The 24,451-nt window shown below is 37.3% G+C and overlaps 1 protein-coding gene across 3 annotated transcripts; it reads left to right on the top strand.

Moving 5' to 3' along the window:
- AP4E1 (adaptor related protein complex 4 subunit epsilon 1) lies at positions 1-23,878 on the top strand. Of its 3 annotated transcripts, none has more exons than XM_054214000.1 (21): positions 1-213; positions 644-715; positions 1,571-1,694; positions 3,967-4,040; positions 5,458-5,579; positions 6,446-6,605; positions 7,134-7,300; positions 7,914-7,987; positions 9,934-10,056; positions 10,146-10,255; positions 10,539-10,678; positions 12,068-12,180; positions 12,320-12,438; positions 13,148-13,450; positions 14,206-14,320; positions 16,379-16,514; positions 17,673-17,928; positions 18,713-19,288; positions 20,710-20,894; positions 21,693-21,847; positions 22,335-23,878. In XM_054214000.1, the coding sequence occupies exons 1-21, from the start codon at positions 49-51 to the stop codon at positions 22,493-22,495; spliced, it is 3,450 nt and encodes a 1,149-aa protein (XP_054069975.1). In that variant the 5' UTR covers positions 1-48; the 3' UTR covers positions 22,496-23,878. The 3 variants fall into 3 exon arrangements, with proteins under 3 accessions (XP_054069975.1, XP_054069976.1, XP_054069977.1); XM_054214001.1 differs by lacking the exon at positions 1-213 and adding an exon at positions 232-419; XM_054214002.1 differs by lacking the exons at positions 1-213; positions 644-715; positions 1,571-1,694 and having other exon boundaries at positions 3,972-4,065.
- The last annotated feature ends 573 nt before the right edge of the window (positions 23,879-24,451 follow it).

Below are 24,451 nucleotides of genomic sequence, written 5' to 3'. Positions count from 1 at the left end.
CCTTCCCTTCCGGGCGGCGGCGGGGAACTGGCCGCAGCCGGAGCCACCATGAGTGACGTGGTGGAGCGGACGCTGAGCGCCCTGCCCGGGCTGCTGGGGCAGCAGGAGCCCGGCGCCGGGCTGGGGGGCGCTGGGGGCGGCCCTGCCAGGGTTTCGGTCACCTCCCGGCTCGGGAGCCTCATCCGGAGCATCACGGCGCTCACCTCCAAGCACGTACGGGCCGCGCTGCGGGGCGGGCCGGGCCTCCCGCTCCTCCCGCCGCCTCGTAGCAGGGGGGGGCCGGGCCTCACTCCTGTTTCTCCCCTCCCTGAGGGGCCGGCGACGTCCCGTGGGGCGCTGGCTGTGGTGCGGGCTCCGGGCGCGGCGCGGGGCACCGGCCTCCCCGCACAGACCCGGGACCGGCCGTAAACCTCCTTGTAGTGCGTATTCATAGGGTGGTTTAGGTTAGAAAGGACCTTAAAGAACCTTAAAGAGGGCAAAAATTGCCTTCTGTGCTTGAAATATGCAGCCTGGTGGTACTGCCATAAATGAGGTGTACGCTGGTCGAATGCTGTTAAACTAACATGTCTTCTTCAGCTTCTGCTTAATATTTTAGCCTCCAAAATTTATGCGAAATGAAAATAAGAAGTTTAATCTCTTCTAGGAAGAAGAAAAGCTAATCCAGCAGGAGCTAACCAGTTTGAAAGCAACAGTTTCTGCCCCTACCACGACACTTGTAAGTTCTGTTAGTGGTTGCAGGCCGTGGGAACGGCAGGCCAAGGGTGAAGAAAAGCAATGTTCTCGCTCCTTTTGCCAGGTGGAACGTACAGGTTATCTGCATTATAGTCATTTAATCATCGGCATTAAGAGATACCAGTGTCTGTGGTTTTGCAGCATGGCTCAGATAGTGAGGATGCCGCAATTCCACTTGATGCGGATAAACTGTAGCAATGTGGCACCCTGAGTCTGTCGTTCTGTAGTTTCTGAAATTAATGCAAATAAAAAAGCTACATGAGGAACTGCTTCCATCAAATAACATTCTTTGTAGGCCGACATTGTTCTTACAATTAATTTGTGCTGTATAAGAAGCTGTTTTGTTGTATGCACTGTTGTGTGTGTCTGAGTTGCAGGAGTTTGATGTATTCTGGTTTGAATTAGTTAATGAACATCTTAGTCCCATGAGTGAGAATTTTTGAAGGGAAAAATAAAGTTTTACCTTACACATAGTGAAAACCCATCCTAGGTCAGTGTAGTGATTAGTAAAGAATAATCTGCGCTTGCAGTGCGATCACCTAACACTTCAGATAATTCATATTTTTTATGTTAGTCATAATTAATCTGTTGTTGATAATATACTGTTGATAACATCCTTAAGGGTAGTATATTGGGAGTTCTGCTTGTATGGTCAGAAATGAATGCTGATTTGCAGAAGAGGTTCATAGCAAAGGAAAATTACGAGTACCCTGATTTTGGAAAATGTGTGTGAATGCACATATGTTTCTATGAGATAAGGTCGTCTAATTCACTACAGCACTGAAGAATAGCATAAAACATGGCTGACAAAATTCTCAGTTTATTTTTGGTATTTCAGAGACTGATGAAAGAATGCATGGTGAGACTAATCTATTGCGAAATGCTGGGGTACGAGTCTTCGTTTGGATATATCCATGCAATCAAGCTTGCACAGCAAGGAAATCTTTTGGAGAAAAGAGTTGGTATGTGCATGGAGCTGTAGCCTTAATAATATTCTTAAACTCTATTTTTAAAGTTTCTTAGGATTTATAATTTATGTAAAAATACAACTTAGTTAAAATGTTCTGTTTTCTTGGTCTTGTTTCATGGTCTCTCACTCCTCTGAAGATAACTAATTCTCTAGTTTGTAAGCTGCTATGTATCTGCTTGTAGAACAGAAGGCAGTGGAAATTAATTTATTTTCAATCATCAGTTGTTCTTTCGTTGGTTTGAATTGCAGCCCAATAAACAAGTAATTTATGAGAAATTTTGTTAAAAAACACGTCACGCTGAAAATGAGTTTCTGTCAGGGTTTGGTTTCTTTTTCAAGCACTGTAGTACAAGAGTAGACAAAGATGCTCATGTCGGACAATTTCTGCAAGCATAGTGTTGGTTTCCCGGTATTTAACTTGGAGATAGTTGTTTAGAATTTTTATAAAGGGCTTATTACTGTTAGCAAAGTGGCCCTAAAATATTTTCTGTTTTGGTGCTTGTAGGATTTTTTTAGTCTAGAAACAGTTATAGGAAATAAGGTAAGAAGGAAGGTCTGTATAACATAGACGCAGAAGTTCCTGAGGAAATCTGAAAGGCTAATTCAGACTTCTTTGGAATGTCATGCCGTTGTGATTTCCTTGCCTGCGAGTGTGGCTATTAACTTGTTTCTGGTAGATTTAGTTTGAGTAGCTGTCAGCCTGTCTCATCTGGAGAATTTCCTTGCAGTTGCTGATTCAACTGCCTAGTGAAGACACTTCTTCTTGTTTGCAGAGAAAATGGTTTAACTCCAAGCAATACTGTGTCTGCATACACAGAAGGAAGGCAATGTCTTACGGGATATGCTTGTTTGATATCCTTTGAATTTCATCTGGATCATCCACTCAAGTATTGGAGTTCCTGAGAGAATGTGTTACAAGTGGTGATTTAAAGTTACTTTATCCCTGAGTAATGAAAGATAGTGTACAGATGCTCTGGTAGGGATTAAGAAATTCTGTCTTCACCAAACCTGGGAGGCCAGGTAGTAAGCTGTTCGGAAGAAAACTTTGTGATCTCTGTAAGTGTCAAGTACCAATGTGTCTTGTTATTAATTGGTTTGAGAACTTTCTAGGTCGGTCTTGAGACCATACTAGGGCTCAAGTTGGTCTTTTTGAGACGGCTTTGGTGAAGCAGCAGTTCTTTTTTATTTTTTTAATATAGGTGGCTTCAAGTTCTCTGGACACAAAGTGCCCTTAAGCTTTGATCTGGTAAAAGGATGTTATCAGGAGTGTGTACAGGGGTTTTGTCTGGGTTTTTTTTGGTTGTTGTTCTGCAGTTATATGTGATACATGAGGATGACCTTGTCTGTTGTTGGTGCGGTGTACCAAAGTCTGTATTAAGGAAGCGTTGTCAGTTGATCCAATCAGGATGTGTTACTCTCTTACCCAATGTGAGCCTCAATGAATGAGAGCGAGCTACACTTTCGCAGGTGTGCAAAGCTGATCAAGTCCATAGTTCCACAAGCAGATTGATCAAGCTGATAGCCCAGACAATATGGTTATTTGTATCTCAGTTGTTAATTTTGATCCCTAAGCCCTGAATAAACCAAGACTTTTTTTAAGACCCATCTCTGTAATACAAATATTGTCATGAGTTGTGGCATGCCCTCCCAACTCCCCCACTTCCAGTCCCTTAATTTAAAAGGTAGAGCGGCCTTGAAGAAAAAGGCTTCTGTCAGGTTTCTTTCATGGCATTCTGGAATTGTTTCGTCCTTGTTATGAAGCAACAAGGGAGTTTTTGGCATAGGATGGTGAATTTACTCTTCTGTATTTCAAGCTGAATATAAATTTTATTTGAAATGGAACCTTATTTTTTGGAGAAAAAAAAAAAAAGGAGGTGCATTTGTGTTGTGTAGCCTAGAAGTAATATACAAGTAATAACTTTTATCTGTGAAGAGAAGATATTAGTTTTCCAGGAAGTGATTTCTCATGGTGTTCTTAGCTGCTCTTTAGCTATAACAGTATTGTAACGTCTCATTTCTCACAGTTTACAAGTTCTTAGCTGTTATTTGTTGAGTTTTACTGCAACTTAAATCTAAGTGGTTTGCCTGGAAATAAAAGTCTTGATATTTAAAACACGAGCAACTGTCACCCAACAGTGGGCTCTTTTCTTGGGTTTTTGTAATTGTTTGAGTTAACTCTTCTTGTATTACAGCCAGTCTTAAGTTTTCTATCTTGAAGTTGCTTATTGCTTGAAAGTAGTGATGGAGGCTGCTTTCTTTTATAGGTTACTTGGCAGTTTCTTTATTTCTACATGAAAATCATGAACTGCTACTTCTACTTGTGAACACAGTTGTGAAGGTACAGTGTTTTTGGAGGTCTGGAGGTAAACTAAATTTGAACCAATTCTTCCCATTTTGTGTCAGACAACATCTAAGCTATGTACTTATTAGTTCTGTCTTGCTCTCTTAAAATTGCTGTTTCTTTGGTTAGGAATGAAAATTTGAAATAGCTTTCTCTGGCTTTTTAATTTAATCTTGGCATTCGTGCTGTCTAAGCCATGTTTTAAAATTTTTTCAAAGGAGATATACCTTAAAATTTTCTTTATAAAATGTGCCACACATATACACTGTCAACTCCAGGAGGAGCCAGGCATACATACTTCAATGTAAACTTTTGCTCTTAACTGACAGCAAGTATCTGTTGGCTTCTTTGAGTTCTTTTGATAATTTTGTTAGAAAATGGAAATATGCTTTGGAGTGATACTGAAATTCTAGTACCTAATAATATTTATAGGTGCCATGGTTTGTATTACTGCCTCTCACATGGAGCAGCTGTGACTTACTATAACTCTGCGTGATGATTACTTTTATATTACACTGGGACAAAAATCACGTGAATTATAGACTGAAAGTGATGCTCATTTTGTTGTTGTGATTGAAAACTGTGTTATTATCTTTGAAAATCTAACTTGAAACTAATAAGGATATAAAAAGAAGTGAAAAATGGGAGTTCACAAAGAATTAAACCAAGATGAGGACTAAAACCTATGTGGGACAAATGGCCAGAACAAATAATGATGTGAGCTGGAAATCTTACATGTTCTATTTGTTTTGAAAAATAATTCTAATCTTGGATTTCATGAATTCATCCATCCTTTTTTTGGTTAAAGATTATAGTGAGCTATATCTACTATTTTTAATTATATTTAGGACAGACTGTTAATTTCTGTTCTTTTTTTTGTAGAACATTATGTGTAATTTGCCTTCATTTCTTAGGGAGTAGGTAATGTCTTATTTTAGTGTACAAATGTGTAATTGCCAGTATTATTGAGCTTGCTGTTTTTCTTTTGAATTCTTTGGGCTAGATCAAAGGCGCTAGAGAGAATAGTGTTGAATTCAGTGAGAAGTGACTCATCCCACTGATCCAACTGGGGACTCAGCGTAGTTTTGCAATCATAAAAAAAAAATTTCTGTAAACAAACGTTGATCATAGCTCTATGTGTTAATTGAGCATACCTTTAAAATATGAATAGTTCTATAACACAAGTGTGAGGAGCTCCTTGTTTCCTTTTCCTGTATAAGAGAAGAAAAGAACCCGATTAGCTCAGTGAGAGCTGACACTTCTCAAACACGAGCAGACAACAGGATGGCTGGCAGCAGGATGCTTGCAGTAGGTCAGCTAGATCCAGCCCGCTTGTCAAAGATTTGGGCTATGTCTGTGAAGAATTTTAAAGTCTAAATAAAAAATGACTGTCTTATCTCAATGATTGTAATAGGACTTACAGAGCACTAATCTAGTAGAGGTGTGCATGGCGTTAACCATTGTCAGCCAGATCTTTCCACGGGAGATGATTCCAGCTGTTCTTCCCCTAATAGAAGACAAGCTCCAGCATTCTAAGTACGTATTCATTTACAGAATTTCAAGTGGCCTTGTACAGTTGAATGACTTAATTTTGTAGGTAAACTCGTAAAACGAGTAAACTCGTGTTTTTTTCGTGGAGTTGATCTTTCTAATCGTTGCCTTCAGAAATTGTTCCTCTCCTAGCTTTTCTCGTGGATTCTGGTCTCACTTATTTTCAGTCTTTACTGAGTATTGGATTGGTATTAATTTTTTTCATAACCAGTTTTGATAGGTAAATGTAATTGAGTTTATCTGCTGGAGTCCTTTCAACAAATATGTGGATGAAGAAGTGTTTGTAGAGTAAGTGGAGAAACAGATTGGGATCCTTGAAGTACTTCACTGATACTTTTTTAAAAATAAAGCCCTTTATAGCAACTTTGTTGATAAAAGTGTATCTGCATATGTTAATACTCTTGAATTATTTGATTCTTTATTTATAATGTCCCATACACAGAGGATAACATTAAAAGTGTTGTGTTGGTTAGAAAGGGAACTGCAGAATGAACTGGCGTGGTAACTTCTAGATGGGTATTTTTTGGAGCTGCATGTGTGATCACAACAGATTAGCAGTGGCCAATTTCATTGTTTATTTGGTGGCCATTCTCTTGAATTGTCAATCTGACATCAAGTCCTACTAGGCTTTTAAGTTTGCTTTCTCACTTACCCACTTCAATGGTATTTGCAAAGTTGTTTGTTATCAAATATGTAAAACACGGGTTCTCATCTCTCTCCAAATCATGATGGCTGGCCATGTAATCTTAAATTGCTGTAGAAATAACAAGTGCAAGTTGTTTTGTGAAGTCAAATACTTAAAATGCACAAGCGACTTCATTTTGTTTTGTGTAAATCTCATGTCTCTTCAGGGAAATTATACGAAGAAAAGCTGTTCAAGCTTTATATAAATTCTACCTCATTGCTCCTAACCAAGTTCAGCATATTCATGATAAGTTCCGGAAAGCCTTATGTGACAGGGATGCTGGAGTCATGGCTGCTTCTTTGCATATTTATCTTCAGATTATTAAGGTACGCAAAGAATTAGAAGCACAAGTGAGCTTAGGAGCTTTTTTTTTATTGTAAATACACAGCGTACTGTTCATAAGCTTTGCAGAAGAAACTTACTTGTAGTTGTTAGAAAAGTTAATTTACGTGATCGTGGATATCCGTGCTATGTTTCTTTGTGCTAGCTCTCCATTTAACTTGACAGATCCACTTCTTGCATAATCTGGATGTTCGGCATCATTGGCATCCTTAGCTAGAGGATCTAACTTCTACAGATTCTTAAAGGGTTTGATGAAATTTTCTTGTAAATTATTTTTTTTACTGTTGCCTTCAAGCTCCATTCACTCCCTTTGCAAATGTGTGAGAAAATAGCATAGGTTTAAAGTGAAGAGTTTACAGGTGTTGAGGGATGAGAGCAGAAGTTTGATTTCAAGAAATGAAACCATCCGCCTAGATATTTTGATCTTACTCAAGTTGTGGATTTTTTTTTTTTTTTTTTTACTTTTGAGGTGCTATATCGTATTTGGATTGTATTTCTTTTTCATTATGTAGGAAAACTCATCTGGGTACAAGGACTTGACTGGGAGTTTTGTAACCATCCTAAAGCAGGTAGTGGGAGGAAAGCTGCCTATTGACTTCAACTATCACAGTGTGCCAGCACCATGGTTACAAATTCAGCTTTTAAGAATATTGGGGCTGTTAGGAAAAGATGATCCAAGGTAATCAAATCTTTCTCTATAATTAATATTTTGAAGCTACGGAGAAAACAGTCATGACCTGTATCTCGTAGGCAGCTTTTGTTTTTTTTTTTTATAAGAGGATTTCAGTGTTGAACTACTTACACGTTTGATATTACCCAATACGGTGAGCAGATACTTTTTTCAACTGCAAAATTAATTTCTTCTGGATTGGCTAAACAGTTGATTACTGTGGAATATGCTTGAAATATATTTTTTGCTAGGACTTCTGTTACTAGATTATCAAACAACTGTGTGAAAATCCAGAATAAAGACACTTTTAAAAGTGGTGTCATTTTGTGAGGACCTAGTTATCTGTGATCCTTTTCCTGATGATGCTTTATTTTGTTATACGAGCAGCGAGGGCAACATTTTTATTTTTGTGATATGGTAAATATTTCTTTTGAAAGGTGCAAACATCTTGCTAGATGCCATTTAGAAATGTGTTATAGAGCTGTTCCATGTTCAAGTGAATCTGTGGATATGAATAATTTGTTACAGATTTCAATACTAGTGTTTGAGCTGTTTGGCAAAATAAGACTACATGCTTGTTAGTGCTGCAAATAATTTTAAATACTTTTTTCTTGTTGAACAGGACAAGTGAATTGATGTATGATGTTCTAGATGAATCTTTAAGAAGAGCAGAGATAAATCATAATATTACATATGGTGGGTGAGGTTATTTTATGTAATTATCAGTATTTGGAAAGATTGAAAATGTGAGTAGTTGATCATGCTAAAATACTTAATGCAGTACTTTTAAAAATCTTATTATATTCTTAATGAACAACAACTGTATTCTGAAGTGTCCAACTAGTAAATTGTAAAACAAATGATACATTGCTGTACAGCACAGGTTTTTATCATTGAAGCAAAACACTTTCATTTACTGGGAATTCATCTTGATAAAAGAAAAATCCTAGTGATACAGCTCTGTTTATTAGAAATGCTTAGATCTTCTTTTCGCTGCCCTGAGAAAGGCAGTAAAAAAAGTCCGCAAGGGCGACAGCATCAGTTCTTTACAGCTGTGTAGGACTTTTCCTGAAGCCACAGTTAATAAAAACTACACCTCCAGAGTTCAGTGATAGTGGTGGCTGTGAAAAGACGTTTTTGGCGCACATCTCAATTTAAAATTTCTAGAACATGGTAGAAGGCTGCATCAATTTCATTACCTTCTCAGTAGAGAAAGGTGTATTTGTTGCTAGAACACAGCAAAAGGAATAATTGCATTAAGTTTTTTCTAATAAAAAGTTGAGCAATTTATTTGTTTTTTTTTTTTTCTTTTCTTTGCCTTCCCCTACCCAGGTCTTAATACCTTTCCAGACACCCAGATGTGATGTTCTAGAACCCTGCATTAAGAGTTGTTTCACTATTAAAAAAAACTAGCCCCCCCATTATTTTATTGTTAAAGTAAAGCCCCATAAATGTTGCCAAAGTACCTGTGCTAATGGAATGAAAAGAAAATTGAGACCTTTTTAAAACAACACTGGGGCGGAGAAAGAACATGGCTCAAAGCTCTAGATGTCTAATGCCTACTTGATACCTATTTTGTAAAGCATTGTGTAAGCTTTACTTCCACTAAAAAGGGGAGCTTTGGGGAAGTAGTCTCTTTTAGTAAATAATAAATGAGGAAACATCTGTCAGACTTAGTGTATTCAGTTTATTGCTTCTATTCTTTTAGGCAAGAACACACAAGATATTGGGAGGTGTGTTGCCTTATAATACAGACAATTTGCACTTGGAATTGCTAAGAGTTAAACATTAAATTTGTTTTAAGCACTTATGGGGCCAAAGAGGGCAGTTTATTATGATTTATGCAAGGACATAGAATTTAGGTATGTAGTTTTTGTTCACATATGATAAGCTTTTTATAAAACTTCTGTTGATCCCAAACAAAAGAAAAATGTAATTCTGAGTGATTACTCTTTCTTACACAAAGTCCTCGGTTGTGCATGTTTCTTGCTTCTTGTAGGCAATTGAGCTGTTAATACGGTAGTCTTTCTCAGATATAGTTTTGTAATGCTTAAGAAAAGTAGGTTGTCTATTGGACACTTCAGTTAGAGACTGAATTACAAGAACAACTGAAAATTACATCACGATTTTAAATGCCAGTTAACTTGGTGAGAGTGACTTGGTCTGAAGCTTTGCCTGAATTGCTGACACAAAGGATTAATTACTTTTTGTGTGTTGTTCAGTTTACTTCTAGCTTTTTCTCAAACAACTATTTTTTTAATAAGGATGTTCTTGGGATGATTGTAGCTGTTGGTAGTAGCTAAGAAATCATATGAATTATTGAAAAGTACTTGGTCTCGAATCCTTTATAGTTGCACATCGGTGTTCTAAAACCATCCCAGTCCAGTCCCTTGAGCAATTAGGACAGAAAGTTGTATGCGCAATGGCTAAAGCTAATAAAAAATCTGTATATACTAAAGTAGGTGGTCTTCCATCCTGTTTTTGCCTATGTCAGTAGGTACTCCGGAGTTAGATTCAGTGGGGGTGGGACAGCGGTGCAGTTCCTTGGTATAGTTGGTGGGCTTGTTTGCTTGTTAAAAACTTGCATTATAGAAGTATTTAATATGCATTAATTACATGTCGGGTTTTTTCCCCTCCCACAGCCATCTTGTTTGAATGTGTCCAAACAATTTATACAATTCATCCCAAATCTGAACTACTTGAAAAGGCTGCCAAGTGCATTGGAAAATTTGTTTTGTCACCTAAAATTAATTTGAAATACTTAGGTAAGGATACCTGATTTCACTAAGATGTTTTTGATTTGATCATAGTAGTATACATTTTCTTATATCATTTCCAATCACTTATATTCTAGGTTTAAAGGCTCTGACCTATGTTATCCAGCAGGATCCTAATCTGGCACTTCAGCACCAGATGACAATAATTGAATGTCTGGACCATCCAGATCCCATTATTAAAAGGGAGGTCAGTGAATTTTTGGACTTCAAAAATTAAGTTATTTTTTAAGGTGGATGATAGGGTTTCTAAAATGAGCTGTATAAAAGGTGTATTATGTCTCAGTTATTGTGAGAGAGCAGTTATGAACAATACTAATGTGACAAGTTGTGTAGATAAGCAGTGTATTTCATTTAAGACTTGTTAAATACAGTTGCTTAATTTGGCATCATACTAAAGTGTTTCTGTTTGCCTGCATCCTTCTTTGAGTTATCAGAACCAATTAAATATATTTTTTTGATTTCTGTTTCAGACTTTAGAGCTTCTCTATAGAATTACAAATGGACAGAATGTAATTGTCATAGTTCAGAAGATGCTTGACTACTTAAAAGAAAGCAAGGAAGAATATGCTATCATCAGCTTAGTTGGCAAAATAGCAGAACTAGCTGAGAAATATCCTTTTATTTTTCTGAACTAGCTGAGAAATATCCTTTTATTTTTCTGAAGCTTTGGAATCAGAGCTCAGGTAAATGTAGCATTTTTACCTTTCAAAGCATCTTTCATTTATGATCTTTGAAAGTAAGTATTACAGCTGTGCTTTCCACTCTTTTCAAATGCGAAAAAAATGTGCAAAAAAAAAAAAGTGCATACAAAAATGACCATGGTGTTTCTTGTATTTCACTGAGAGAAAGTAATTGCACTCAAAATGCTTTATTTTGGCTTTGGAGTTTAGCATTAAAACTTTGTGTTTTCTAAATTAAAACTTTGAAGTCTTACACTGCTGCATGGAGAGAGATGCCTCGGTGCTACATTGAGCGCTGTTCTGTAATTGTGGGCATGATCTTCCTATCGGAGAACTCTTTGTTGGTGTACAGCTTTATTTGTATGAAAATGTGTTATTCTTAAAAGAAAAGATTATTTAACTATGCCAAAAAGATGAAAGCGATAATTAGGCATTTGGCACATGGTGGACATTGTTGTTAGAATTGCCATTGCCTGATTTTCTGTGTTCTTGTCTGATAATGTGAGTTGTGAGCTCTTTGTAACAAGAGAGCTACCTTACCATCCTGTTTGTACACTGCTTGGCACAGATGTAGTGTACCAAAAAGGCTGTGTTGTCATGCAGTATGCAAAAATAAGGCAGTAATACTAATGTTTCTGTACTGTTGAAAATTTCCATTCAGTAAGTGTGCATTTTCAGGATTTATTTGAGGGAAAGCAGAAGCTAACCTCCAAAGTTAGCAAAGGCCGATCAAATTTTAAATATATAAAAAAAGCAGTGTTGCTTTCTGTGGAGTACTTCAAAATGTTTATTGGTTTTCAGTAAATCAACAGTGAAACACTGCTGAAAAGAACAGATTAGTCTATCAGTGGTCAAGTGATACTGGGTAAACAAACACAAAAGATCATGCTGGAAAGCTAGCACGGAACAAGTGTGAACTTAAAATACAGTAGGACAGGCTTTCAGAGCTAAACCCTTGTGGGAATGTGGTTGTTCCTACTGCGTGAAGTCTGCTTATTCTCCACTCTAACATTTGTTCATGCACAAGTTAAGATGTGCAAGATTGGCAAGCCAGCAAGTTGCACATAATGCATAGCTGTTAAGTTCATGTGCGAGCTTTTTCTACAGGGCAGTAATTTAAGACCACCAGTTTTCATGAAATTTACAGGAAACACTTCCTCTTCAGTTAGATTGAGCTGATACTTGACCATCAGGACCCCAACTTATTGGAGAGAGCAAGATGGATAGCTTATTTGTGGAAAACTTGTTTCCTTAGGAAACGCACTGAGAAAGAAAGAAAAAGTTATGCCATAGCACTTCATTCCTTAACATCTGGACAGGTATGCCCCTGACAATGAGTGGTTCATCCAAACAATGAATGCCGTGTTCTCAGTTGGAGGTGATGTTGTGCATCCTGATATCCCAAACAACTTTCTGAGGCTGTTGGCTGAAGGTGAGATACCCCCTGAATGCTCTGAAGAATTAGATGCGTTCCTTAATCTTCTGGCTTTTTTTTCTTAAATGCACTTTGAAATATTTCATGGGAGGTGTTACTTATATTTCAGTCAAAATATGTATTGTTTTCTATCTAGGATTTGATGATGGAAAAGAAGATGATCAGCTACGGATATACGCAGTACAGTCTTATTTGGCATTACTTGAAGAGGAAGATGCCTTGTATCCACAGAAATTCCTTCAAGTTATGAGTTGGGTAAGGTACACACATGGTCAAAATTGAATACAGAGATATGAGGAAACTGTCAAAGGTGGTGATGTTTTTAATAAATGTTTTAATCTTTTATTTTCAGCTATGAATATTCTGTTTTTACTTGAAGTCAAATCACATGCTGCGATCTGTTTTTTTAGTGATCTCCTTTGGTGCCCGAGGACTGCTTAGCTTGTCATAGTTTGTGGAAAAGCTGACTTGCTCCCTTTAGGGCAGGTGACTATTGGTATAGCTTAGCAGCCACATGAATCTCGCTGTGTGCTGAGAGCCTTTCTGTCTTCATCAGAATTAGGCCAGATGTGGCTGTCAAATGCACTTTTAGCCTTGCAGGCCAAGTGCTATGCTAGTATTGTCTGGCTCCTGGGTAAGCTTCAGCTTCCACCCAAGGAAGAGGCTGCAGTATGAGCAAATCATGTTTTGTAAGGACCTAATTGCTATGTTTAGCTTTGTTTTTAAGAGCTATTTGATTTTTAAGAAGCTGAAAGTTAGAGTCTGCTGAGGTAAACACAAAGATCGTTTCAAGCCTTTGACATTTAAAATAGTAAAGAAATAATTTAGAACATGTTTAAACAATAGTTTTTTGAATGTGAGGTGGATTTTATTGTGTTGTTATTTAGTACTGCATTCTGATTTCAAAACTAAAAGCACTGCTCAGTGTGACTAAATGCATATTTTGTCTGTTCTTTGTGAATAGGTATTGGGGGAGTATTCCAGCCTTGTTACAGATGTTGATCCGGAAGTTATTTTGACAAAGCTGCACAGCCTGCTGAAGAAGACTTTTGTTACTCCTGAAACTAAAGTGTGGATAATGGCTGCAGTCACCAAGACAGCATCACGTACCTCTTGTTCTAAAACAGTTGACAAACTAATCCAAGAATTTAGCAATTCTCTAGATACCTGCATGAGACAATATGCCTTTGAATTGAAGCATCTGTGTGAAGACAAAGCACTGATGAAAAAGTTGCTTCCATTTGATGCTAGTTGCAATGACATGGTGGTAAGGCAGCTGCAATGTGTGTTCTTCATGACCTTCTGTAGTTCAGGCAGTTGAATATTTTGGTAAGAAGTGTTGTCAGAATGAATGACATTTGGCACTTGTGACTGGTGCCAGTCTTTAGTTTGTGTAAAGTGAGTTTTCAGAAACATACTTTTCCAGGCATATGGGATGAATCATATTGTTCTGTACTGAAAGATAAAGAGCCATAGTGTTCAGTTACTAAGCTGGGGTAGCTTTTAACAAAATTCTGATTTCAAACACTGATTTATTTTTTTGTTGTCGTCTCTCTTTTTTAAAGACAGATTAGGCCTGCTTTAGTGATGTGTTACTTCTAGTTCAAAGGGTTTGCTTCCTATTTAGAAACTACTGATCTCTGCACTGAAATGTCCCTAATAAATGATGGAAAACAGTATTGGTGAGGTTTTTGAATTTGTTTTTTTTTTTTCTTAATTCAGTGTTTTCATATAACAGTAGGATCAACTATTTTGGGAAAACTCTACTCTGCTTTTTTTTATTGTTTAGACAAAAAAAACCAATAGTGGAAGAGTTAATTTAAGTTGCAGATCTTTAGCTCAGTCTGTTTCAACATACATGCTAAACAATTTCTGTTAATACAGCAGCTTTAGTGGTAGGTGTGGGAGATGTGAGACACAAGATCCCGATTTGTTGATAAGACACAATATTTTTCTGGTAACATCAGGCTCATGTATAGAAAACATTTTTATTGCTTTCTCACTTTTCTTAATTCTCTGTAGGTAGATGCTTCCTTATCTTTTCTGGATGGGTTTGTGGCTGAGGGACTTGGTCATGGTGCAGCACCATATAAGCCTCATCACCAGAGACAAGAGGAGAAACTTTCTCAGGGAAAAGGTGACTGTTAGTTTACTGCATTTATTAAGTAGCTGGTAAATTGCCTGATAAGTATTAACAAACAATCCAAATGTACTGTTAATCTTATTTCTTAAAGTAATGTTATCTCAATGCATCTCTTCTCTCTAGACTTAGCTAAGCTCAAGTTAGATTTTAGTTCCGTGTCTGTCTAGCTGGTATGTGTAACTGTTCATTTATCGTGGGTTGCTGTACTGCAGAGGAGAAAGTTTTACTATAATCTCTGCTGGTCTATGGGCTTTGAAATTTGTGGGGTTTATTCAAATGAAAGCAAAGGATTCCTAACTTTACTATTCTGAGCATGTAGTCTTGTCTGGAATTATAGTTCACAGTAATAACCATTGTGAGTTTATTTTATGACACAAATCTTACATTTTGTACCCAGTATAAATACAGTTAAGACAGCAGTATGTGCTTTTATTTGTTTAAAAATACCCCAAAACTTTATCTATAGTCCATTTTTTATTTTTACTTTTTTTTTTTCCATAGAAGTACTCATTTACTTTATTATAGCCAGTCACAAAAGGATTTCTTTTAGACGCTTCTGAATGATCCACTTTGAGGTTGCAAAACTTTTCTAAAACATTTCTCAATGTTACTGTTGAGGAATTAGAAAAATGAGTCCTGTACATTGCATTATTACAATTAAATTATTATTTTTAAAAGAAGATTTTGACTGTGCAGGTTAATGGATACAAAAAATAATACTGCCATTTGCTTGCATGTGTAGCTTGGCAGGATTTAACACTTCTGAGAGAATTATAAATTGAGAGTATTCCATCTACAGCCTCCACTTTAAGTCTGCTAGAAAATCCAAAACTTTGGTGGAGAAATGTTGAAACTGGATATTCTATACTGTTTTTTTCATGCATATAAAGCCCAGTGAGGGATACAATCTACTGCATGTCAGGTTGAGTTCATAATAGCGCTTCATACAGGGGTGTTGAGAACAAAATTAGTGGTCTTTACTGCTGAAGAACATCTGTTTAGCACTGTGGTGTTTTCAGTATTCTTAGAATAATGACAGGGAAACCATTATGAAATGCCGTTTTTTCTGAGTAATCACACGTATTGATTAGCATCTTCCACTGGCTCATAAATATTCTGGAAGATAACATATAGGTGAGGGAGAATATTCAGAAATATTCTAGAAGGGGAGTCCACTGAGTTTATTGAAATGATTTCTTTATAGATAAGTAAATTTATGGCTTGGTAGAGTTTGAATATCTTTATGTGGATGCATGTGGATGCCGTTTATCAAAAGGCCCTTGGATCTCCGTTCCTTCTTGCTTCGTTATGGGACAGGACACTTCCTTAGCACTACCTCCTCCTTTATCAGGAGACTTCTCTCATTCCAGATGCCCGACAGCTTTGCCCTGCTCCTTCGCATTGCTGGGAAGAAGAAAAGTGTAGGGCTGGGGTGGAGATAAGGAGAATGGACTGTACCTCTTAATAGTTCCAGGGCTGCAAAGGACAGTCTGCAGTCTGCTTCATATGTAACAGTGACTGTTTATGTTGCAGTCCAAAACGATGTTTAGAAGCTCTTCAAACTACATTTTGATTCATAAAGCGTAGTTAAGGTGGCTGGTTCTGAGTCCTGGTTTGCAAGTCTTAGTGCAAGTGATTTATCACCCAAGGTTTCGAGTTGCAAAGCAGACAGTGATATGTGGACATAATGCTGTGGACTTAAAATGTTGCTTGGGCTCATGAACAGATGGAAAAGCTCACTTACGTAGATCCAATGCAGTACGTCTCTCTACAAATACTAAGCATTTGCAGATATTTTAGTGATACACTGTTAAGTCACTATTTCTTCTTAATTTCAGTATTTAAAACCAAATACCAAATGAATACATGTTTTGGATAAATCCTCTGTGTGTCTAAACTTATTTGAGAACAGAAACATCCAGTTTTAATGATAGCATCCTGAATGGGAAGTTTGAGAAGTGCAACAGTACAGCGTATCTACTTTCAGAAAATAGACTTGTTTCTAACCTTTTTATGCCTCACTGTAATGTCAAGATTCTGTCTGTCTGGCAGCTCTGAATTTTGAACCTTATGGATTGTCATTTGCTTCAAGTGTGTCCTCATCTGGCATCACCGGCAGACAGTCCCCCACTGGTTTATCTTTTGGTTCTGACACATCTGGTAATAGTGCTGAGACGGGGCATAAAGAGTGAGTTAATTTGTGTTTGAAATGTCTGTTTAAGCTTCTGTTCTTGTCAGCATCATGTGTCTTTGCCTCTTTAGTACATGAAACTGAAAAGAATACAGCTGATTTTGGAAACCTTTGTTATGTAATGACAGGATGTCATCTTCTTTGAAATAATTATAAAGAAAGCTAATGCAGTTGGACTGTTTTTTCACTTTCTTCACAAAGTACAAATTAATTGATAGTTAATGCAGTAAAATTGGGGACAGGATTACCTGGTGATTACAGGATTAAGTATTTATTTTTTTCCTCTAGCTTCTTTCTTTTCCTTATAGGCTATGCTTACTTTTTACGGGCTTGCAATAATGTGCCTTTTAAGGAAACTTCTTAAGATAAAAGTGAGGCTAAGATTTGCAGTGTAAGATACTTCTTAAGTTTTAGAACACTACAAATAAATTCCATATCCATTGTTTCATACAAATTAACTTCATTTGTACTTTAGTAAATTGGTATGCAGAAAACCTTGGAAGCTTTTTCAGATTCTTTAACCAGATTGTGTAAGAAAGTTTGAGTGAGACTTTTATGTGCAGGACTTGCAGCATTTAGCCTGTGTCTGTTGAATTAACTTCTGCTGGAGTTCAGGCTGTCTGAGAACACGTACGCTTTTCATAAGAAATAAAAATGCTTTCGAGGTCTCTTCTTATTTTCAGTCTCTAACTTAAATTTTTTTTTTTTTTTTAAGGAATCAGCAATAGAAATAATTAAATATTACTTAAGGATTCCCAGAATCTTTCGTCTGGGGGAAAAAAGCTAGATACCATGTTGTTTGTATTCACTTTTAAAAAATTATTCAAATAGATTATAGATGTCATCTGAAACTCTAAATGGAATTGGCAAACACAGTCTACTACTGGCTGCAGGTGACTAATGCTGACTTGGCCTCGATCTATATTTAGGACTATATAGACTAGTCCAAGTTTGCATTTGTGGGGTGTTTTAAAAGCGATGAATGACATTGCTAACATAGAACTTCACGCAGATGCAAAAGTGTTAATTTATATTCCCCTGCTCGCTGCGTATATCAAAGTAACCAAGTTGTGAATGGTGTTTAGAGTGTTGGCATGTTTTTATGAACGCGATGTTCACACGGTTGATCCTGCTTTGTTTTGTTGGCCTTTTTAGGACAAATACTCTGAAACTTGAGGGAGTACGCAAGCTATGGGGAAAAGAAGGCTATCTTCCAAAGAAAGAAAACAAAGTAGGGAAAGAAAATGAGCCACAAACTGTTTCTTGTGGCAGCATGTTAGCAGGACAGGTGGGTGATCCACCTGCATCACGCTCTGATCAAGTTGCCAGCCTCTCCGAGGAAGATAAAGAGAAGCAGCAGTTAGCATCAACCTTGTTTGTTGGGCTAGGATCAAATGCTGGTGTCAGTCTGGTAAGTGGCTCTTTTGAGACTTACCAGTTTAAAGTTTGTATATTGCCTTATTTACAATTGCAGATATTTATATGTAAGTGGAGGTCAAATTAGTGTTGTGGTAAAACAAGGCAAAAAAAACCCTGAGTCACTGAAAAACTATTGAAAATTACTTTTGTAATCTGATAATTTGTTAAGAACCTGAAATGGGTTGGGTATTACTTGATCGAGCAACCTCTGGAGCAGACCTGATTCAGTAATTAGAACTTCCCTCTCTTTACATGTTGCGCTTCAAGTTTTAGCCTGTTTTACATAATAACTGTTCCTTGACCCAACTTTGCAGAGCTGTTGGCGTTCGTTTGGTAGCGAGGCTAGAGTTTGATGGCCATTTGTCAAGACCATTTTTTATTTTTGTGTGGTAATATGCAGAATGCTAAAGAATTCATTGTTAGGTAATCTTTTTAAGACCGGCATTATCATATTAGCCAACTCAAATCATGGTGTTTATCACTGGTTTAACCAGAAAATGTTTAGCTGTGCTTGCTTTTTAATATTTAAGCTTTTAGTTTGTTTTAGAGAACCTTGAATCATTCTTGCGTTACAGGCTAATCCAATACCCTGTAAGAAATACAACAAAAGCCCGTTACTGGATCCACTAAAACGTTTGGAATCTATTTGTTACCTGAATTTATTCCGTGGTCATTATTTGTCCTTGCTCACTCTTTTTCGTGCTGTCAACAGTAACACAGGTGGTTGATAGAAACTTCCCCACACATTTGTTTTTTTTTTCCTTTTTACTTTTCAGATGGGGAAAGCGGACACAGCTACTCAGAAGTTCAAAAGGAAATCAAAGATAAATGAAACCCAAATCAGTGAGGAGGTGTCAGACTTCCAGAATAGAGCTGCTTCAGATTTTGGTCCCTTACTTGATACAGTACCTATTAACACAGAAGACTCTGAGGGAGATATACACACAAGGTTAAGGAAAGCCTCCCTGTGTTCTTCTGATATTGTAGAAGATAATTTATCACTCGAAACACCTCAGTCCCTAAAAAAATCTGGGCTGGATGACAGACTTTCAGATAGCAGGCTGTCACAATCATCTTTGTTTGCTGATAGTAATATTGAAATTCTTCAGCCTTCTCCAAGTGCTCAATGTGAAAGTGCCAGTAAAACACCATGGGTCCCTTCCTTACCAGATGAGCTAGAAGAGCTCGCTCACTCTGACGTAGTGGAACTTTGTCAGAGTGATGCCGTAGCTCTGTATTTATGTAAGGTGTGGACAGATGACTCTCTGTTGCTCACTGTTTTTGTTTCAAATAAAACCACTTCTGCACTTCATGCTGTGAACTTAGTGTTTGAAGAAACAGAACATTTTCAGGTAAGAAACTTTGTTTCCATTGTATTTCAAATTCCCTGGGAACTTCTTCTGTTTTGCTTACGTTTGTGTACAATGTTTGTTTTAATGTCACAGCTGTGCCTTTTTGCCAAAGCATTTCCTTAAAACCTGTGGTATGGCTATTACACACGTCAAAGAAATTTCAATACTAAACTTAGTGTCATTTAATAGAAAAGTGAACATCTCACTTATTTAATTCACCTTGGTTTCGTTTCCTACTGCTTGCCTCCATATAACAAATCCATATGACTTTTCAGTTCTGAATTCAGCTTCTTCCTGGTGTCTGACTGAATGCAAACCTAACTAGTCGTACTCAGAGTGCCAAAGGAATCACCGTGTAACTTTTGTCTGAGTGTGGCTATTAGGTGTGTGCATTTATTTGTATTTATCTGATAGGCAGACATGACGCTGTTTCTTCCTTCACATAAAAGTGTGTAAGTGTGCTTCAAGTTTTTGGTTTTGTGGTGTCCTTTAAAGACACGGGTCATATTTCATTCTTGTTCTCCTGCATTCAGTTGATGTTGGAGAGGAGTTGCCCGGTGTGTGTGTGGGGGGGTTTGACGTTGGATACATCTAGGATTTAACTATAGTTGGTAAAAGCATGTGATGTCTTGATTTAAATGTCACTTAACTAATTGGAAAGCTATTTAGGAATTGCCTATCAGCATGACTATCCACAGATTTTGCTGAAAGAAGCACGGAATTATGAAACCTTGGAGACACTCAGCAAGTGGTAACTGGACAAAGAATTAAGCAGAATGTTTCTTTTAGAAGTGACTTACTCAAGGAACTGCTAATTGGTTATGAAGTCTCCTGCCTTCCCATTTCTGGCTTGAATCAAACCTGTCATGGCATTGATAGAAAACGAGCATCTCATGTCTAGTTTTTCCTTCTGTTTCATTTAAGCTTCTACATAGACCGCTACCACAGATAGAATCTGTGTTACCAGTTTGTTTGAAGAGGCTGGGGACTGCTGAGTAATCTTGAAATCATCTTTGTTATTGGGGATGACTTCTCAACTTCTTGCTTTTAGTATATAGCTTGGGGTATATTGCAGTGTTGCTTGCCCTTGTATATTAGTTTATTTTCGGACTGAACTACAGAATTCAGGTTCTTGGCCATCAGTTCTCTGTCTCTCTGAGCAATCATTCGGGGGGGAAGCCAATTGGCAGAAAGAGATTAATTTCTCCAGTGGTTTAATTCTAACTAGAGCTTTTGTAGATGTTAATGATTGATTTATCCTTAATGAGAGCTGAGAAATGGTAGCTCTGTTCATTTGCCAAATAGTCCAAGAAAAATCCATTGAAATAAGTCATTGACGCAATTTTATAGCTGTATCTTAGCCACTTACACAACTTGACAGCAAGACTTATATTCTGTATTCCTTTTAAATAATTGTATAGATTTTGGAGAGTCCCACCTATCAGTTTCCTGTAATTGAAGCTCAAAGTGTGGAACGTTGTCAGAAATGCGTGTGGATGGACAAAATCTGTACACAGGGAATTCTTTCTGGCTCTGTTAATTACCAGTCAGAAATGGAAACTCTTCTTGACTTTTCAATACCTTTATCGTTGTTGGACTTCATCAGGTAAATAAAATAAGCTGCAGTTTTTAAAAAATGCAGCATTTTTACCTAAGTATTAGACAAGGGCAGGATGATTTGGGTATTGATTGTGAAAATATAAGGCTTCATCTTGAGCAGCTAATTTTAATTTAAGATGACTGTTGAAGAGTGAATGGTTATTTGCACACTTATTCCAGTGAGAATATTGACAGTAGCTGCAGGTTAGCATAGTCTTGAACTACAGAATGCACCTCTGAGGAGGCTAACAGAACTGAGTGAAGAGAAGGCCATGCCCTTTTAAAATAGGGCGTAATATAAATGTGTCAAAATGAAATAAGTGATTTGAGTACAGGGACCCATACATGATAAGAAAAGGCTGACAGCTTTTGCAGGGGGAGAAGAAAGCTCATTCTGTTAATTTTTGAAGACTGCATTTATTTGGGGAGTAAAAAAAAAATAATAAAATTGCAAATGTTCTTTTTCCAATAGACTTAGCTCTTTTATAGTGAAATCCACCTTATTTTCCATAATGAAGTCTACCTCTCATTCAGCTTGTTTTGTCTCTTTCAATGGGCAAATATCTCAAGGCCGTTCACTTTGGTCTTGTATTTAAATGGAATAATGCATTTCTTAAAATTTAAAAATGTAAAGCAAGGAATAGAAACTGTTTTTAAATGGTAAGCTAGGAAGAGGAGGGCTTTGTTTAAACTTATTGCTTGCTGTATTGTCCATTTGCTTCCAGATACAATTTTTTGAGAGACCAAATATATTCTGAATAATGTGTCTTATTTCGCTAAGACATGTGGTGAACTTACTTTTTAGGCCAATGGAAATGACTACAGAAGACTTTGGGAAGCTGTGGTTGTCCCTTTCCAATGATGTGAAACAGAACATAAAAATGGCATCTCAAGATTCCCTTTCAGTAGCTGTGAATACCCTGCAACAGAAGCTGAAACTCCATATAGTTGACATTATAGGTGAGTGAAAGTACACTGTAAGGTTGCTTACAACCTATAATTCTTCCCAGGAAAATAAATGCATGGAAGCAGGTATCTTACAGTTTAAGGCAGGGAATGTTTAAGAGCATAGTAAACACAGGAGTGTTGTCCTGTGGACTTTATTTGCCTTACTCGGGGGGTCTATGAAGATTGATGTGAAGGTATAAGCGTACAGCAAGTGGTAGATTTTACAAGGGTGCAAGCTTGTGCTGTGAAGAGTTTTGGACAGGATAAAAAAAAAAAAAGGCAATGAAGCTGTACGACAAATATGAAGCTGGGATTGCAGGCAGGAGGCATGGTTTTTGGTGACCTGTTAGGGGAGGAGGGGTAAGAGTAGGAGAGAACAGCAGAAACGGAGTTTGAGAGAAAGATTTTTTTTTTTTTTTTTTTTTTTTTTTTTTGGTGAACTATACTGTAGCTGCTGTTAATTGTTACTCCATTTGTTTTCTGTGGCTTCTGTTTTAAGGCAATGAGGGAATACTGGCATGCCAGCTCCTTCCATCTGTGCCCTGTCTGCTGCACTGTCGCACTCACTCAGGGATGCTGGCTTTGTGGTTCAGATCGCCTTGTTCCGCCCTTCCAGATGGTTTGCTTTATCAGTGTCAAAAGGTGATGGAGGAATCCTAATGACAATAGTGCCTGCCTTCATCTATTTGCTGCGTGAAAAGCAAATCAAAATTCATACAGTTGCACAGACAATTACCAAAGCTAAATTAAGATCCTGCTTCTCGGAAGTATTACAAGTTTTCTTCCAGCTCGTGTATGTCATAGTGGACTTGTGGGGGAAGAATGATGACCTAAGTTATGCCTGCAAAAACATGCTCAGGACTGTACAGTGACTAACAAGCAATTCATTAAAGTATTATTACCTGTTTAAGTGAAATGTATATTTCTTAATTTTGTTGTAAATGACTGAAAGTATTTATTTTTATTATGCAGCTTTTATAGATGCCAACAATTATTCCTCATGGCAAATACTTAAATATTATTTTAAAGAAAACATCTCCATTACGGGGTCAGGCTTGATCGGTTATCAGGATCATCTAATTTTATTTTGATATTTTTTCTAAAGCTATTTTTAAGCACTGCTGACAACGAGCGCCGTATTGGTGGTTGTATAAAGTAACTTATATAGCAACAAATGCATGTTTTGAAAATAGTTGAAAGGTTTTAGCGATCAGCACACTTCCTGTGGTCTTTGATGTTTACTGTTTAAGAGGTGACATCTAAATAGGTTTTTGCTAGGAGGCAAGCCTGTGAAATTGGATTGAAGCACCTCCGGGGGGATGATCTAAGGCCCTTCAGGTTAGTTCCTGTCTGCAGTTCTTCCTGCCTCACGTTTCAGCCACGTTCCCTTTCCTTAGGGGTCTGTGACAGTCACTGGATGTCGATGCACGTCCAAGGACAGGTTTCATGTGGATCAAGTCCGCGATGACTGAGCTGGGGGTAGCTGGCTGTGGACATGCTGGCCAGTTGGTACTTGGCTAGTGGACATCTTCATTGCTTTCCAGTCAATCCTATAAATTTGGCCAATCTGTCCTCCATGTGAATTTTCACAGACAGAAACTTTCATTTATTTTTACTTCTCATTATTTATAGCCTCAGTTGACTTGCACAGATGTGGCTGTATTGTGTGTGCACGGCCAGGAACTGCAGTAAGACATAAAAATCTAAATCAGAGCAACATACGTGATGAATGTGTCTGTCCAGATTGTCTCCTTTTTTTCCTGAAATAGCCTCACAGTCTTGAAAATCCAGCAATCTTAATTTATTTAGATGCTAAATGAAAACTTTAATGCTGTTTACTATTTATAACTGGTTGTGTTTTTTATTTAAAAACATCAAAGATTGTCCGCACGATTCAGACATGGTATAGATGGATTCTACAGTGGAATTCCCTCCTTTGTGTGTTTAATATTAACAAGGAAAGTCTTTGTTATTTCAGTGTTGCTGATTCTCACCTGATAAGCACTGGTTGTAAAGGAAAATAAAGTATTGTTACTCTGCTAATGGTTTGGTAAATGTTCATGAAATCATCATAAGAATGCAAATGCGCTGATAGCTTTTTTTTCTGGTTGGTGTTTTTTTTTTATGTCAAGCCACTTCTGTTTATCACAAGTACAATCATATAAGCAAAGCTCCTTTTTTATTGCTGTTTCAGTACCCTCTTACTGAGGAATTCCAAGTGCACTGAACCTGTAAATATACTTAATGTTCTGCATACTTTAATGTTTACCTGGCACTTCAGGACAGTTTATATAAATGAAACTGATTTATAGTGGAATAATTTCCAGCAAACTACTTCCCTGCTGGTAAATCAGACTTCTGTTATGCAATTGGACTTTTGTATCATATGAACTATAACAGAAGTATCTGGTTTTGGCCTATGCATTTAAACCATTTCAGCAATGAGATGTTCAATGTCCTAGCGTCAAAAAAGAACAGCAGAAGACAGTAACACCTTCTGTTGTTCATGTAAGGTTCTTTATAACCTTTTTCTCCACAGGAATAGTGTATGTAAGCTGTCAATACGCAGATTCGAAGGACTTTATGGTAACATTACACAAAGGGGTTTGCAGGGAG

The sequence above is a fragment of the Rissa tridactyla genome, chromosome 9 (genome assembly GCF_028500815.1).
Source record: "Rissa tridactyla isolate bRisTri1 chromosome 9, bRisTri1.patW.cur.20221130, whole genome shotgun sequence".
Classification (NCBI taxonomy): domain Eukaryota; kingdom Metazoa; phylum Chordata; class Aves; order Charadriiformes; family Laridae; genus Rissa; species Rissa tridactyla.
Note: the sequence above shows the minus strand (reverse complement) of the source record. Positions and strands in the feature narration are given on the sequence as shown.